The sequence below is a fragment of the Rousettus aegyptiacus genome, unplaced genomic scaffold (genome assembly GCF_014176215.1).
Source record: "Rousettus aegyptiacus isolate mRouAeg1 unplaced genomic scaffold, mRouAeg1.p scaffold_m13_p_7, whole genome shotgun sequence".
In the NCBI taxonomy this organism is placed as follows: Eukaryota; Metazoa; Chordata; class Mammalia; order Chiroptera; family Pteropodidae; genus Rousettus; species Rousettus aegyptiacus.
In genome coordinates this window covers 107,713,489-107,729,232 of record NW_023416310.1, presented here as the reverse complement: position 1 = coordinate 107,729,232, position 15,744 = coordinate 107,713,489, and the positions used below count along the sequence as shown (strand labels likewise).

General features: G+C 48.2%; 1 protein-coding gene across 3 annotated transcripts in view; it reads right to left on the bottom strand.

Moving 5' to 3' along the window:
• The window catches only part of RASGEF1C (RasGEF domain family member 1C), a 76,888-nt gene that overhangs the window by 9,410 nt on the left and 51,734 nt on the right, over nucleotides 1–15,744 (bottom strand). Inside the window, exons 7-13 of one of the 3 annotated variants that reach the window (XM_016147754.2) lie at nucleotides 11,955–12,044; nucleotides 10,497–10,599; nucleotides 9,968–10,047; nucleotides 9,791–9,886; nucleotides 5,600–5,695; nucleotides 3,570–3,693; nucleotides 61–133 (exon numbers count right to left, since the gene is read on the bottom strand). In XM_016147754.2, coding sequence (XP_016003240.1) covers nucleotides 61–133; nucleotides 3,570–3,693; nucleotides 5,600–5,695; nucleotides 9,791–9,886; nucleotides 9,968–10,047; nucleotides 10,497–10,599; nucleotides 11,955–12,044 — 662 coding nt within the window. Of the gene's footprint in view, nucleotides 1–60; nucleotides 134–2,483; nucleotides 2,710–2,771; nucleotides 3,446–3,569; nucleotides 3,694–5,599; nucleotides 5,696–9,790; nucleotides 9,887–9,967; nucleotides 10,048–10,496; nucleotides 10,600–11,954; nucleotides 12,045–15,744 lie in introns of those variants that run through there. The other 2 variants (XM_016147755.2, XM_016147753.2) reach the window with 2 other exon arrangements.

The following is a 15,744-nucleotide window of genomic DNA, read 5'->3' as shown; positions in this document are numbered from 1 at the left end:
GGCCCAAACACCCCACCCTCCTCCACCACACCCCTACTCTGTCTTGGCACACACACTAACCTTAGAGTTTTCCACCTCTCTTTTTCTGAGTGGTTCTCTGGGCTCTCACTTTCATAAGAAGCCAAATAAAGACCTAGTCAGAAAATGAAATGAAATCACACAATTATAGTTGATGATAATAATTTGTTCTATGCCCAGAGTCTGAACTGCTTTCTGTTTTAAAATTAAACTTGTGGTTGAAAGATAATTGCAGATTCACATACAGTTGTAAGAAATATAGAGAGATCCGTGTACCCTATACCCAGTCTCTCCAAAAGGCAACCATTTGCAAAACTATGTGACAAGGTTGCCACCGGGATGTGGACACCGATACAGTCAAGATGTGAACATCTATCACCACGAAGACCTCCTCATGTGGCCTTTTATAGCCACACCCATTTCCTGCCCATCTCCACCCCTTTTTTAACCCCTGGCAATCACCAATCTGTTCTCCACGTCTATATTTTGTCATTTCAAGAATGTTATATAAATGGAATGGAACAGTATGTAAACTTTTGGGACTGGCTCTGCTCATAGTGGAACTCTCTGTGGATTCATCCATGTTGTAGGGTGTCAATACTCCACTGCTTCTTGTCGCTGCAGTGACCCATGGTGTGGATGTACTGCAGTGTGTTTACCACTCACCCACTGAAGGGTGTCTGGGTTGTTCCTAAGGTTTGGCTTCGACAAAGTAAGCTGCTATAAACATTAGTGCATGGGTTTTTGTGTGAACGTGAGTATTCATTTCTCTGGTGTAAATAAAAGCCCAGGAGTACAGTTGCTGAATCATGTAGTAGTGGCATGTTTTAGTTTTAGAAGAAACTCTTCATCTGGTTTTACATTTTGACTTATCTACAGTAAATTCCTGAAAGATATTTTCACCAGGTATAGAATTCTGGGTTGACAATTATTTTCTTTCAGCACTTGAAAAAGGTGCCACTGCCTCTGGGCCACCACGGTTTCTGATGAGGAATCTGATGTCATTTGGATTGTTTTTCCCTACAGGTAAAGTGCCATTTCTCTCTCACTGCTTTTTAAGATTTATTTATTTTTCCTTAGTTTCCAAAAGTTTGACTATGGTGTGTCTTCATATGGGTTTCTTTGAATTTACCTTCTTTAGGATTTACTTGGCTTCTTGAATCTGTAGATTTATGTCTTTTCCAAATCTTGGAACTTTCCAGCCATTATTTCTTCAAGTACTTTTCAGTCCTATCCGCCTGTTCCTTCCTTCCCAGATTCTGTTAGATGTTTTTTTTTTTATATAGTCCCATAGGTCCCTGAGGCTCTCTTATTCAGAGCATATAATTTTTATTGTTCTATCTCCCATCTCACCGATTCTTTCCTCTGTCCTCTCTATTATTCAGTTGAGCCCATCCACTCAGTTTATTTCATTTATTATATTTTTCAGTTCGAAAATTTCCATTTGGCTCTTCCTTGTATCTTCTGTTTCTTTGCTGAGACTTTTTATGTTTTCATTTATTTCAAGGAGCCCCAGGGCTGAATGGATTGCCAGGTGGGCCCTGCCAGGGAAGACCTGTAACTGAGGACAGGGTGGGACTTCTCTCAGAGGCTGTGACTCACTTAGTCAGGGCTCAATACATCTTAGGTCTCTTCTTTTGCTTTTCTCCACTTTTTTGGGGTAGGAGAGGGACAAAAAGAAGAGAGGGTAAAATGGAAGGTGCTCCTCTCTAAGGGTGTTTCAGAAGGACCAGGGTTTTATCTGTATATTCATGGCTAAATCACTACCTGGAACATAGCAAGCTCTCTAGAAATAATGCTGACTAAATGAAATGTCCCTCCCACACTCTCCGTCCTGCCCTCAGACTCCTTTGCCCCTCTGCTAATGTGCCTTTGAGACATTTTATTGCCCAATTTCTACTGGCTAATGACAACATCACCATAATAACCAGTATGGGAGGCTGAATAATGGCTCCCAGAGGCATCCAAAAATTAACCCCAGGACCAGTAGACATGTTACCTTCTGTGGCAAAAAGGGACTGTTCATGTGTGATTAAGACAAGAATCTGGAGATGGAAAGATGATCCTGGATTATCCAGGTGGGCCCTAAATGCCATCGCAAGTGTCCTTCTATGAGGGAGGCGGAGGGAAACTTGACCGCAGGAGAGATAAGATGATGTGATGGTGGAAGAAGAGGTTGGAGCGATGCTTTGGAGGTGGAGGAAGGGGCCAGGAGCTCGGCAACACAGGCAGCCCCGGAAGTCATAAAAGGCCAGAAAACGATTCTCCCTTTAGAGCCTCTAGAACTAAACAGCTCTGCTGAAACCTTGATTTTAGCTCAGTGAAACTGATTTTGGACTTTTAACCTCTATAACTGTAAGAGGATAAATTTGTTGTTGTGGTCCACCAAGTTTGTGGGGATTTGTTTCAGCAACATTAAGGAAACTAATACAACTAGTATCGACTAAGTGTAGTCCTACGGGCTTTGCCAGTGCCAGTTCGAATAATTCTCACTGTGGCCCTGGGAAGTAGGCTCTCTCACTTTGTAGATGCAGCAGGGATGGCTCAGAGGGGGTGAGAAACATGCTAAGGGTCACACAGCTTGCTATGGTGGTGGCGGCCCAGGCAGGTTTACCCATCAAGCTGTTGAGCTTCTTGATGCAGGGAAGAACTCCAGATACTGGTAAGACCCCCTCCAAGAAGCTACTAGCTCTAAAATATAAAAAATAAAGTAGCAAAATTGAAAGTATTAACAATTAAAAAGCAAAATCATTAGAAAATCCTTCCCCTATTTTCATTTTGGATAGAATGTGTCTTCCTGCGCCGGAGTGTGGTCCCTCTATAAAACGCTCGCCATGATGAGAAGCCAGTCCTCCTCTGTGCTGAGTGAGAGTTTCCCAGCATGCTTTGAGGGTCCTGGATCCAGGGAGCAGCTAACCATGGGGCTACACTTCCCCACAGCAAGGGGCAACTCAGGCCATAGGACCACTTGCTTCCTCAGCACTTTCTCTTTTTGGAGGAGGGGCTCCTGGAGTTTGTTCTCTTAGCAAATTCAAGAGCATGTCTGTTATATCTGACAAATGACCAGGTGGGAATGCAGATTTTCTGTAGGGGACAGACATTTACAGTACTTTGGTGATGTCTCATCTGATGTTGGTGTGTATTAATACATATGCACACACTCTCACACACACATATACTAGCTGAAAGGACATCCCCACGTGAGCCCTGGGAAGGTGGCTCTTACCATCACTATCACTTTTCTGAAGAGTAAAGTGGGGTCAGACAGAAGGTGGTTCAGATTTATGATGCCCAACAGCTTCCAAGCTGTGTCCGGGGAAGCCTGGCCCTGGGAGAGTGGGTCCGACCTGCGATGCCTCAGGCCCCGTCCAGTGCTCCGGGGGTGGCAACTGACTGGCAGGGAGATGCAGCTTCATCTGCTCCCTCCCTGAGCCAGCAAATATGGGAATGGTGTGTCCTGCTCAGAGCAGGGGCCCCAAATGGTGATGTGACTAAAAGGCCACATAAGAGTCCCATGGCCCAGGGGCCAGTGATGCCTGGAGCGAACTTACCGTCCTCACTGAAGATGGGGGCCGTGTACAGGTAGTGGGTGATGCTGGGGTCTTGCTCGAAGGGACACTCCACTTGTTTCCATGTGATAAACTCTCCAACCTGCTTGGCCAGCTCCAGAAATTTCTGCCAGGGTCATAGAGACACAAGATAGATGCACTCCCAGGGCCTGGACATTACCAGCGAGAGTGGGGCCAGCCCTGGCAAGGCCTTTTTTGTAGCCCCGGGGGTGGAACACCAGGCAGTAAATGACAGACAGTATCATCCATTGAGAAACCTGGGTGTTTATTACATCTCTTTATCTTCTCCAAGGAATTAGCTGTACTTGTTACCTAGGACTCACCAGCCTCCATGCTGTGGGGACAGGGATGCTTGGGCCATGGCCCCAGCAGGAAGTGCCTCTGGCTAGAGGTGGACCTTACTTTAGTTTCTATTTATTTTTGTGGTTATCCCAACTTATGGCAAGTTTGTTTATTTAAAGAATATGCAAGTAAATTTCAATAAATATATTTAAATAAAATGAAGGTAAATTCATTGAAGTTGAATTTCATTTAAGTAAAATATAAATACGCTTATTTAAATTTTAAAAAAGTACTAACTTAAAGAAGGATTTTAAATAAATAGCAGTACCAAGTTATGAATGGGTGAAAGCCCCAGTCCTGGTTTTATTAAACCAGCCCTCGCTGGGTCTGCCCCCATTGCCTGCATCCTGAATCCGGCACTGGTGAGCACCTTGCAGTCTTGCCTCTCCACCCCCAACCTCAGCTCTGAAGACTAATTCGAGAAGGCAAAAGACAGGGTTCCCGCCCTGGTGTGTGTCGGGGTTGCCAGAAGAGGGCCCTCCCAGGCCCCAGGGCCCTGCAGTCTTGCCCAAGCCTGGCTTCTTCCATGTCACCTCCAGCTGGAACTGCCCCTGGGATGCAGGGCCCAGGTCATCTGCTACACTGGACTTCCCCCAGCTCCACTGGCCTTCACGGGTAACCAGGCCGGTGAGAAGCATGTAAAGGTCACTGGGGTATTCGTGTGAGGCTGAAGGGTCCACACGCCTGTCATGGGCTCAGTTATCAGGTGACACCTGCAGGGCCCTGGCAGGCCTAACAGCATGTCCTCCTAGCCCCTCTGTAAGGCTGTGGAAGAAGCCCCCTTTCATAGACAGACTGAGGCTCAGACTGAGCAAGGGGCTGGCCCAGGGTTGATTGCTCTTGGAGTTGGAGGCTGGGTGGGGCCAGCACTAGGTTAGGTTAGCCTTCCCGAGGGAGAAGAGCCCCCTCCTTCCTGTGGATTGGGGGTGCCACTGCTGCATGGCATGCTCTGTCTGACTCAGTGACTACCTGCTCTCACTGTCCCATGCCATCAGGGCTTCCAGGCCCCGGCCCCCACCGTGCCTAGCATACCAGCTACTTTGAGCCACGTGTGCTGGGTGGGCCCATGTAGGGGATTGTGAGATGGAGTGGAACAGCCTGGAACAGCTTTTGAGGAGTGTGGGGACTGGAGTACCGTGCTGAGGGATGCCCAGCCTATTTTTCACAGGCCTCCCTCTGCCTGGAAGATCTAGGGGGCTTCTTGGAGGAGGGGGACACTTGAGCTGATGCTGGTGAGTGTCTGCTGAGGGAGAAGTCTTTCTTCCCTTGTGCGCATGCTATCCTCTGTCTGGTCACTTCCACCTGTTGTTCAGGGCTCCCCCTTTGGTAGGCCTCCCCGACCCCTGTGCTCTGTGCCCCTGTGCAGCCTGTCACATCACCTTGCCAGCTGTCGCTATGGGTCTGTGGGGCTTTCTCACCAGCCTGGTGCTCCTCAAGGGCTGAAAACGATTCTGGTTCACCCATGCTAGGCACAATGCCTGCCCGCAGTGGGGACCAATGGCTGCATGAACCTGACTCCTCCTGTGGAAGATGTGGGGTGCACAGACATTGGTCGCAAACTGCAGTACTCTGTCTGTCTTGGGGTCCAGCTGTCCAGGCCAGCATTCCTGCTCTGGGAGCTCTTACATCTTGTCTACCTTGGTGGCGCAGCCCCAGGCCCTGGACCCTACCTCAAAGTTGATGTGTCCATTGGGGAGGCGGTTGGCACAGCCCTCGTTCAGGAAGTAGATGTCTTTGATGAGCAAGCTGAAGAAGGGAATGACGATCTGGAAGGGACAAGTTGTGGATCAGCTGTTGCCAGCAGCCCCAGGGACCTCACATACATCAGCAGGAGAGACTTCCTGGGCATAGCTGGCTGGCCTCGGCATTGGCCTTGGGATGCATGGGGTATAGGTTACCTAGTGTGCCCCGTGGGGTTGGACTGTTTCCTCCCAGGCCTCGTTAGATCCCAGTGCTGACTGAGCTCCTACTGTATACAGCACCATTTGGGTTGGTGGTGGGGCTGGGTGGAAGTCCCAATGCCCCTTGAACATTTCTTTCCTCTCCCACTGGGAGGCCCGGCACAGACTGAGCACACATTTAATCCATATGGAATGGGCGTCAACTCTTGTGAAAGTTTGTGGCCTCATTTTTAATACTTATTTACCGATTTGCTATTCTATGTCTTTCTTGATGCTAAAGCTCTGAGCCTGCTGCACTATGGTGAGGCCCAGTGCAAGACCTTCCTGTCCCTGAAGGTCAGCCTGCGAATAGAGGCATCTCTGTGCTTCTCTGTCAGATGTCTTGCTTGTCTCTCCCTGCCCTGTCGACCTCTAGAGAACTGAGTTTACTGCTGACAGCTCAGACACCCAGGGGAACTAGCTGGCTCTACCCTGCTATTGTGGGTTGAATTGTGTCCCCCTGCAAAAGATGTACTGATGTCCTAAACCCCGGCGCCTGTGAATGGGACCTTATCTGGAGATAGTCGTTTCAGATGGGATGAAGTTAAGATGAAGTCATACTGGATATGCTGGATTTTAATCCAGTGATTGGTGTCCTTGTAAAGAGAGAGGCATTTGGACACACGCAGGAAAGATGGCCACATGAAGACTGAGACAGAGATAGGAGCGATATGGCCACTGGCTAAGGAAATTCTGAGGCCACCCGAAGCTGCAAGAGGACAGGAGGACCTTCCCATAGAGCCTCTGGAGACAGTGTGGCTCTGTCCACCCTGATTATGGCCTCCTGCACTAGGAGAGGACACATTTCTGTTCTAAGCTGCCCAGCTGTGTGCTTTGTTATATCAGCTGCAGGATGCTAACATACCCTGCCAGCTCAGCCTATCACCCTTAGAACTGGGCACCAGACACTGACATTTCTGGCTCAGGGAATGCCGAGGTCACCTCCCATGCAAGCGCTTTGAGGCGAGGACTTGGGCTCTGACCACTCTGCACAGCACAGAAGTACAGATGGCTCAACTGGGCAGAGCAGATGGGGAAACTGAGGCCTATGGAGTGGCAGGGCTAGTGGCTAGCTAGTGACCACCAGGGCCAGGACCAGAGCCAGATTTAGCAGGGAGACCGACTGCCTGTTTTGCCGGGGACAGAAGGGTTTTCTGGGATGCAGAGCTTTTGGTTCTAAGACTGGGGGATCCCAGGGAACTGGTCACCCTGGAATGATGTACATTCCACAGCATTTGCTCAGGTCTTCTCTGCACCAGTTGCCAGGGCTTGAGGGACAGTGAAGGTGCATCGGACACATTCACCTCTGACCTCGGTGTAGCAGGAGACAGTCATGGGAACAACTATAGAGTGAAGGAGGCTTTGCTACCCCTAGGCTCCCAGAGGGCCCTCTGTTTACACTCTTGTCAGGGGGCCACCAGCAGTGGGCCTGAATGCTCCACTGAGCAGAGCCCTATGTGCACAAGATCGCATATTATGCTCACCGCAGTCTAGTGAAGCAGGGCTCTTATTGCCTTACAGAGGAGGAAGCTGAGACCCAGAGAGGGTAAGTAACTCTCAGGAGCTCACACAGCAAGCAGTAAGGAACAGAGGCAGGCCTAGGGCCTAGATGGCTCAGCCCCAGAACCTCTGCCATTCCTGTTTCCTTACTGAGCCAGGAGGGAAGATGGTCTCTGTCCATCTCCTCCATTCCCCAACACCGTTGCTGAGTCCCAGGCCTGTGCTGGAGCGCGAGGACTGAACTGGGTTGGAATGGGAAGAAGCGTTGGGACGGGGAGTGGATTAAGGGCAGTGGGACGCTGCGGACAGACATGACTCCTTAGGGGCCTGGCGCAGGCTTCCTGGAGGTAGAGGGCATTGGAGGTGGTCCTCAGGACAGTAGCATTTTCTACATATAAGCACTTCTTACTGCTACTGCCTGTCCACGTGGGTCCAGGCTCACCCTCTAGGGCTTTTGTCCTGGCTGATCTCCCTGCCCCACGGGGTGACTCTAAGCCCACCGTCCTTGCTTTCTGGAGCTGAGCAGTTCCATTAGAACCCAGCTCAGCCTGGAGGTCACCCAGAGAAGCCTGTGTAGTGTGGACTGGTGACAAAGACAGGGGCAGGGGAAAGGGCAGGGCAGACAGGAGCCGACCACAGGCAAGAAGACAGCATAGGGTGACTACTGAGACTTTCGAGCCTTCAAGATTCGGCTGGGGTCACTGGGAGACTGTGAGAGCATCTTGCAACCCTTCCTTCCTTCCTTTATTTCTTCCATCCATCCACCCATTTATTAACCCATCCTCCAGCCTTCCATCTATTTATAAAGCAGCTTCTATGGGCCTAGCCCATGGTCCATCCCTCTCTGGAAGTTAGAGGAGAATGCAGTGAAACTAAATACACACCTCTGTAAGTCATCTACCTCTAGCACTAGACCTAAATGCGCAGCTGGCAGGGGGCTCTGAGTGCAGAAACGGGAAGTCCTGGTGAGTTCACTCACCACAGCCTCAGCACAGATGCAAGAGAAACAGTGCAGAGCACGGGAGCCATGAATGACACCTCAGACCAAAGGCCACAGCCAACACTATGCATCCCCACCCCGCAGTCCTACTCCTGGGCCATAAGCCACTACCCACGTGACTGCCACATGGCGCCTGTGCCTGGGAATAGGAAGCAGCCTGGTGGTGAGTACAAGCTAAAGTCTAACTCCCAGCTTTGCCACCCATTTGCCACGTGAATGGACAAGCGAGGCTTCCATTCTGAGACTCAGTCTTCTAATCTGGGAAATGGCAGTGTTGAAATCCGCCCTGTAGAATAGTCACCAGAATTAAACAGGGGATGGAGGTCCAGTGGCCCTCATGTGATTGGTACTCAGTGAAGCGAGGTTCCTACTGCCCTGGTGTTCCAGCTTCCTGGCTTGTGGGGGACAGGCTCACCTGCCCTGGGGCTTGAGGTCCCACTCCACTGGATGCTGCCCCCTCCTCCTCAGCCCTCCTCGGACCGGAGTTGCTGAAGTGCTCACAGCCCGAACAGAAAGGGCCGTGAGTATCTTGCCTGCTCCCCGAACCTACATTCACTCAGTACAATTTCAGTGACTGCGGCTTTCAAGACAGCAGTTTGCTCTATTATGCCTTAAGCTGGCAACAGACCTCCATTCAGGGATCTGATGCCACCAAAGTTCCAAAGAGACCAGACTGAAGGCCCAGCCAGTCTCAGTGTTCCCTGTGCACAGAGACGAACAGTGCTAATTGCCGGCTGGTGACAGGCTCTCAGACAGAGATAACTGTGATCCTAGGGCCTGTGCGTGGCTTCCTGTATCAGAGGCCACTAGGAGAATTTGGAAGAGAAGTAAAATTGATCAGAGTCAGTGAAGCTCCCCCCACCCCCGCCCCAGTGAAAATGTATATGAATGGAACCTGTGAAAAGGGCAGTTTAAGTGGGCAAGAAGCTTGGGTCAGTCACTGCCAGATTCATCCATGTGATCTGGGGCCACATCAATGAAGGTATTGAGTTCAGAATAAGGTGGTGTAAAAGCCTTCATACTTGGGACCACAATTTGATCTGAAAGAGAAGGGACTCTGACAAACGGAACTGTTCAGAGATCAAAGAAACCCAAGTGGGAGGGGACTGAAGACCAGAGGACATGGCAGGTCTGGAGCTGCTGACTCAGGAGGAGAGCGGGAGAGGGGCCTGGGTGCTCTGAAGGAGTGGCAGGTAGAAGAGGGAACAGTCTCACTCTGCACGGCCTCCCAGAGAGGACAACCCCAGGGGACGGCTGCCACCCCATAAGGAAGACTTCTTATCAGTTAGAGTTGCTTGGGGGCAGACTGATCTGTTTGATAAGGTGGTCAGTTCCCCATACTAGAGGCATGCGAGCAAGGAGACATGGCTGTCTATTACAGATGCTGTAGAAGCGTTGGGTTTGGACCAGGGAGGACCTACCTTTTCCCGGCTACTGTGGGCCGTCAGGGAGCGGTGGGCTGCGCCGCGTAGGGCTGTCCTGTAGTTGCAGAAATTCCCTGTTGGGTCCATCTGGTGCTGGAAGGAGACATGGATACGGCTGGACGGCTGTGTCTGGGGACAGCCAGTGTCGCCTGGTCACCCAACAACTTTGCTTACCTCGAGGATGAAAAACTTAGCTGTCTTCACTTTGGCCCAGGTCTTCTTCAGCCTGGAGACAGGGCTCATGTTCATGCCAGCTGAAAGAGGGAGGGCCGAGCTGGGGGGGGGGCTGCTCCAGGCTGCACAGCCCCCCTCACTTCCTCAGGAAGGAGGCCTCTGTGTGGCCCCAGCTGGCCCAGCCCCTCAGGTTGCACCCTGACCAGGGCTGAGGTCTGTATCAGTCACAGCTGTCAGGTGGCAGGTAGATGTCATACTGGGGCAGGCCTGGCTACCATGAGTGCAGGCCACCAGTCCCAGTGCTCGGCACACTGGACCCACACCACGACCAGGGCCTACTCAGGGCCCCCTCTCACCCTTGATCAGGGGACACATGCTAAGCCCTCACTGAGCACCCTGAGGGGGCTGAGCTCACCTCCCCCGGACCACTGGGGGAGCCATGGGCCCAGCTGGCACCCAGGCCCTGCTTGGAGGAGCACCCTGGCTTACACCCACGTGCCAGGGCACTCGTCCGGGGCCAGCCACTCACAGACAATGGCCATGAGGGAGTTGAAGTTGCCGATGTTGAAGCACTCGCGGGCCACGTCGACGAAGAACTCGATCACCTGGGCCCTCCGCTTCTTCTTGGCCGGCTGGGGACAGGACACTTGAGCCTCAGCCGTGATGGGTCCTTGCCCTGCCCTGACCACACACCCTGCTCACCCACCAGTCCCTCCTAACGGCTGAGATGTGTGATGTGAGCAGTCTGTAGCCCACGGGCTTGGGGACTCTCACACATCCCGGGCAGAGCCAGCATAGAGCTCACCTCTGGGGAGGACTCTGGGTTGGAGGGCATGAGGCCACCTACTCAGCTCCAGCACTCCCTCTGGAAGCAGAGAGCATGGCTCCCTCGCTCCCCCCCCCACCCCCCGCCCCCGGCACCAAGCTGGCTGTCCCCACATGGGGCCACAAGCCAACCCTGGCTCGGGTGGGCTGAGTCCAGGCTTCACTCAGGCAAAGCCCATGCCAGCTGCCAGGCTACTGATGTCAACGTACAGAAAAGCAGGGGCCTGGGCCCTAGGCTGTGCTCCTTCTGCATAGAGAACGCTGACCCGCCTCCTAACGTGCGGCACTAGTCTTATCGCCACTGAGAAGCGCGGGTCTGCGGAGAAGCGCTGGTTAACCCCCCTTCGGAGAGCTGCTTGCCTTGAATACTGCCCTGTCCTTCCTAGGGCAGCACAGTGACAGTGACAGTGGCCAAACAAAGTGGGGATGTGGGCTCACAAACAGGAAACACCCCCATAGGCAGAGGTGTCGCAGGGCAGCTTCTCCTTCTGACCACGCCTGCCTGTTCCCCTTTTTCTGTCACAGGTGTGCACCCCCAGAACCACCTCGCACCCCGGATCTGTAGCAATGTCTGCTTTTGGAGAGCCCAACCTGGCACATGTGCTGCTTCTAGTCTTTTCCTGAGACAGGTGGCCCCTGGGTTCCACCTGATGGTGGGGAGTAGGTTCAGGGAAGGGTCCCTTTGTTGTAAGGGAGAGAAGAAGGCGGGCTGGTCTGGCTGGCAGGACTGTGTCTTGATGACAAGCATGATAGGCTCAGCCTTGTCAGGTCTTCCTACTTCCCAGGAGAAGCTGGAAACCTGGACTTTGAATGTGCAATCTCTCAATCCTTAAAGGCTGGGCGATATCTCTCTCTCAATTGCAAGTGAGCCAAACAGGCCCCCCAAGGTAGACAGGCACAAATGGGGGAAGAAGAGGCCACCCCGCAGTCCTTTAGCCAGCAGTCTCTGAGGCCTGTGGATCCATGCCGGGCTCTACTCAGAGGGAAAATGTCACCACAGGCCAGTCAGGTGACACCTGGTGTCCCGGAGGGGTGCCCAACCTGGCCCTGGGCTTGGAGACAGGGTGCAAAAAGCCAATCTGCCTCCTTCCCAGGTGGGCTCCTCCTAACCCCTGCCTGCTTTTGGCCATGCCAGGCCATGCCCCCCCGGTTTTCCACGCACCATGCAGATCTCAGTTGCTACGAGGTAGCATAATCTGTTGAACCATTTCACGTAAGCCTCCAGGTTCTTCGTCTTGTCACTGAAACAGGGCTAGAAAAGATGCAAGGACAATGCTCAGTCTTTTTGTCAATAATTTTTTGAACATGAAGTCAATTCATAATCATTACAGATGATCTGAATAATGCCAAACTCCAAAATCATCCACAGATACCAATGATTTGATGCGTATCCTTCTAGTCTTTTTTCTGTACACTTAGAGATATAATTTAAAATGATATTTATTAATATGATATATAATTGTTGATCCTCATTATTCACTGATCCTGTATTTGCAAATATATCTACTCCCTCATAATTTATTTGTAACCTCCCAAATAATACTTGCATCACTTTTGCTGTATTTATATGTGCAGAGTGGCAAAAAATTTGAGTCACCCAATGTGTGCTGAAGTTAAGCTAAGTGATGCTCTACTTTTTTGCTTCAGCTCTCATACTGCAAACAAGCGTCCTTTCTGTGGTCTATTTAATGTGGTGGTGATTTCACTGCTTAAAGTGTCCCCTGAGCACAGTGCTGTCTAGTGTCCCTAAGCACAGGAAGGCTGTGGTGCCCCTAGGGAGAAAATATACATTAGATAAGCTTTGTTCAGACATGAGTCAGAGTGTTGGTGACTATGAGTTCAGCATTATTGAATGAACGGTATATATTAAATAAAATTTCTTTAAACCAAAACGCACATAAAACAAGGCTGTGTGTTGATTGGTTTATGAAAATGTGATAAAAATGTGATGAGAGGCTTGCAAGGAACCTCACCTTGTATTTCCCTTAGGAGCAGTGGCATTTGTTAATCAGTGTTCACAACTTTATAACTACTTTGAATACTGAGAATCGACTATATGTATGTATGTATGTATCTATAAATATATATATTTCCATATTTTTCCATGTGAACTTTTCACGTGCCATATAATATCCTTTAGAAATAAATTTTTAAAACTGATGTCAAACCTTCCACTATATAAGTGTATCACAATTTCAAAGATTAAACTTAAGTTAACTTAAATACACATGTTAAAATTGCCAGGGTGACTTTCAATAAACAGAGAGGGAAGATGAAATGGGGGATCTATCTAAAAGAAGTAAAGAAAGAAGGAAAAAAGAAATAGGAAAAGTAAGGAAGACCATGGAAAAGTATAACAGAAGACAGTAAAAATATACCTGTATATATCAGTAATTGCAACCATTGTAGTTAAAAAACTCAGCTACTTGCTATTTTCAAGAAATACACCCTAAACTCAAAGAAATAAGTAAAAGAAAAATAAAGAAAAAGAAAAAAGCATATGATAAACATCACATTGCTATATTAATATTAGCCAAAATAGACTTTCGGTTTAAAAAAGAGACTCAAAGACAAAAAGCATGAGAAAAGATTAAAGTTATTGAGAAGATGTCACATAGAAAATTATCCGCACCTAACAACATAGCTTCAAAATATGGTGGCAAAAATAATCAGGAAGGTAAAGTTCTATGGATGTTAAAAAGTTAAAAACCTAAATAGAGAATATTGTGAATAACTTTTTGTCTGTAAAGGTGAAAACTCAGGAGGAAAGGTCAAGTTCCTGGAAAAATATAAATTATAAAACAGAGTAAAGAAGAAATAGAAACCTAAATAGTCTTACAACTACTAAAACAGCAGCAAACAAACAGTATATATATTGAATCAGTATGTAAACATTTTCCCTATAAAAGGAAATATCAAGCTCAGATGGTTTCATTTTCAAATTCTATCAAACATTCCAGGAATAGGTAATTTCCGTCTTCCACACAGAACAGAGAATGGAGAGAGAGCAGACAAGAAAAGTGACAGAAAGGAAAATAACGATAAAAAATACAATAGAGAAAATGCCATATGAAAGAGTGAAAACATGCATCAGGTACCCATGGAAAAAATCTAACAAAACTTGTTTAAGACTTTTATGGAGAGAACTATAAGAACTTAGAAAGATGTTATAGAGTAGACTTAAGTAAATGGAGGGATGAACTGTTTGTATAGGTTGGAAGAGTCAATATCATGAAGGATTGATTTATCCTTCCCCAATTGATCCATATTTAATACATTCTAACAAAATCTCAATAGGATTTTTCATTGAATTTGAAAAGTGATTCTAAATTTAAAAGATAAAACAAAGGGCCAAGAAGAGCCAAGGCCCCCCTAAAGAGGAACCTGGGGGATCTGCTCAACCAGTCAAGACCAATCATACAACTGCGATAATGAAGACAACATATATCGATACAGAGACAGAAAAATGACCCACGGAGCAGAACAGACAGTCCAAGGACAGACCCGTACACAGAGAAACCTGACTTATGACAGCAACAAAACTGCCAGGGAATATGGATGGGCGAGGGAAGACATGAATGATAGTGCAGAAACAATTGCTATTTGCATGTAGAAAAATGAAAATGGACCCCCGCCTTCAGCCAAATCTACAAGATGAATTGCTGATTAAAGACTTAAATGTGAAAGGTAAAACTCTAAAACTTCTAGAGGAAAACAGAAAATTATTTTTATGACCTGGATAAGGAATAGGGGGAGATTTCTTAACCACACCACCAAAAAAAAAAAAAAAAAAAAAAAAACCCCATAAAGGGAAAGTTTAGTAAATTTGACTTGGTTAAAATTAAGAATACACATCCATCAAAAGACATAATAATGAGAAAAGCAAAACCACCTACCAGGAGAGTAAAATTTGCAGTACTTCTAACACATAAAGGATAATTATCTAGTACATATTAAAAAAAAAAACCAAAACTTTTAAAAATTCTTAAGGAAAAGACAAATCACTAATAGAAAACTGGATGCAAGTTAGGGACAGGCATTTCACAGAAAACAAGAATATCCAAAACCCATGAAAAGATGCTCCATTTAACAATTTGACAAAAACGAAGTAGTCTGACAATTTCAAGTGTTAATGAGGATTCATACCAAGAAAAACTCCCCACTGGGGACAGCCTCAGCTGACATCGCCTAGTAAGGCTGATCATGTGCCTACCCTGTGACAGACGCAGTAATCCCCCTCCTGGGTATATCCTAGAGCAACGATTCTCAGAGTGTTGTCTGTGGACTCCTGGGTGTCCGCAAGGGCAAAACTATTTTCATCTTTCTACAATGGTATGCCTTTTCACTGTGTTGACATTGCAGCGATGTGTAAAAGAATGGAAGGAAAAATTGCTGCCACCTTAGCCCAGACAGAGCTAGAGGCACCAAATCAGTGCGGTGGCATCATGCTCCTCACCATCACACACTTGGGGAAAGAAAAAGAGCGAATGTGACTTAAGAATGTCCTCAAGGAGGAAAACATTTTTCCACTTTATTAAATTTGACCCTCAAGTCTTTGTCATAGTCTCTCTGACGAAATGGTAGTATACACAGGTGCTTCTGCTTCATGCAGAGGTCTGAGGCTGGTCTTGAGAAAAAGCACTGCGTGATTGACTGGCGAGCCAGCCACTTTTCTCAGGGGACACCATTTTTACTTGACAGAGGGGCTGACCCACTATGGCTATTCAGACTTCAGTATTTGGCTGATATTGTCTTGGAAATGAACAAAATGAAACTGTCACTTTAAGGAGAACAGTCGATAGTATTTGTTGCCAATGTTAAAATTCGAGTTTTCAGGAAATGATTGGGAACTTGTAAAACATGTTGTGCACCTCTGGCAGCTTGACAGCTTCCCAATACTCAAGGATTTTTTTTTTTAAATGAGACCACTAAGTGATATTCATGAATGTGAT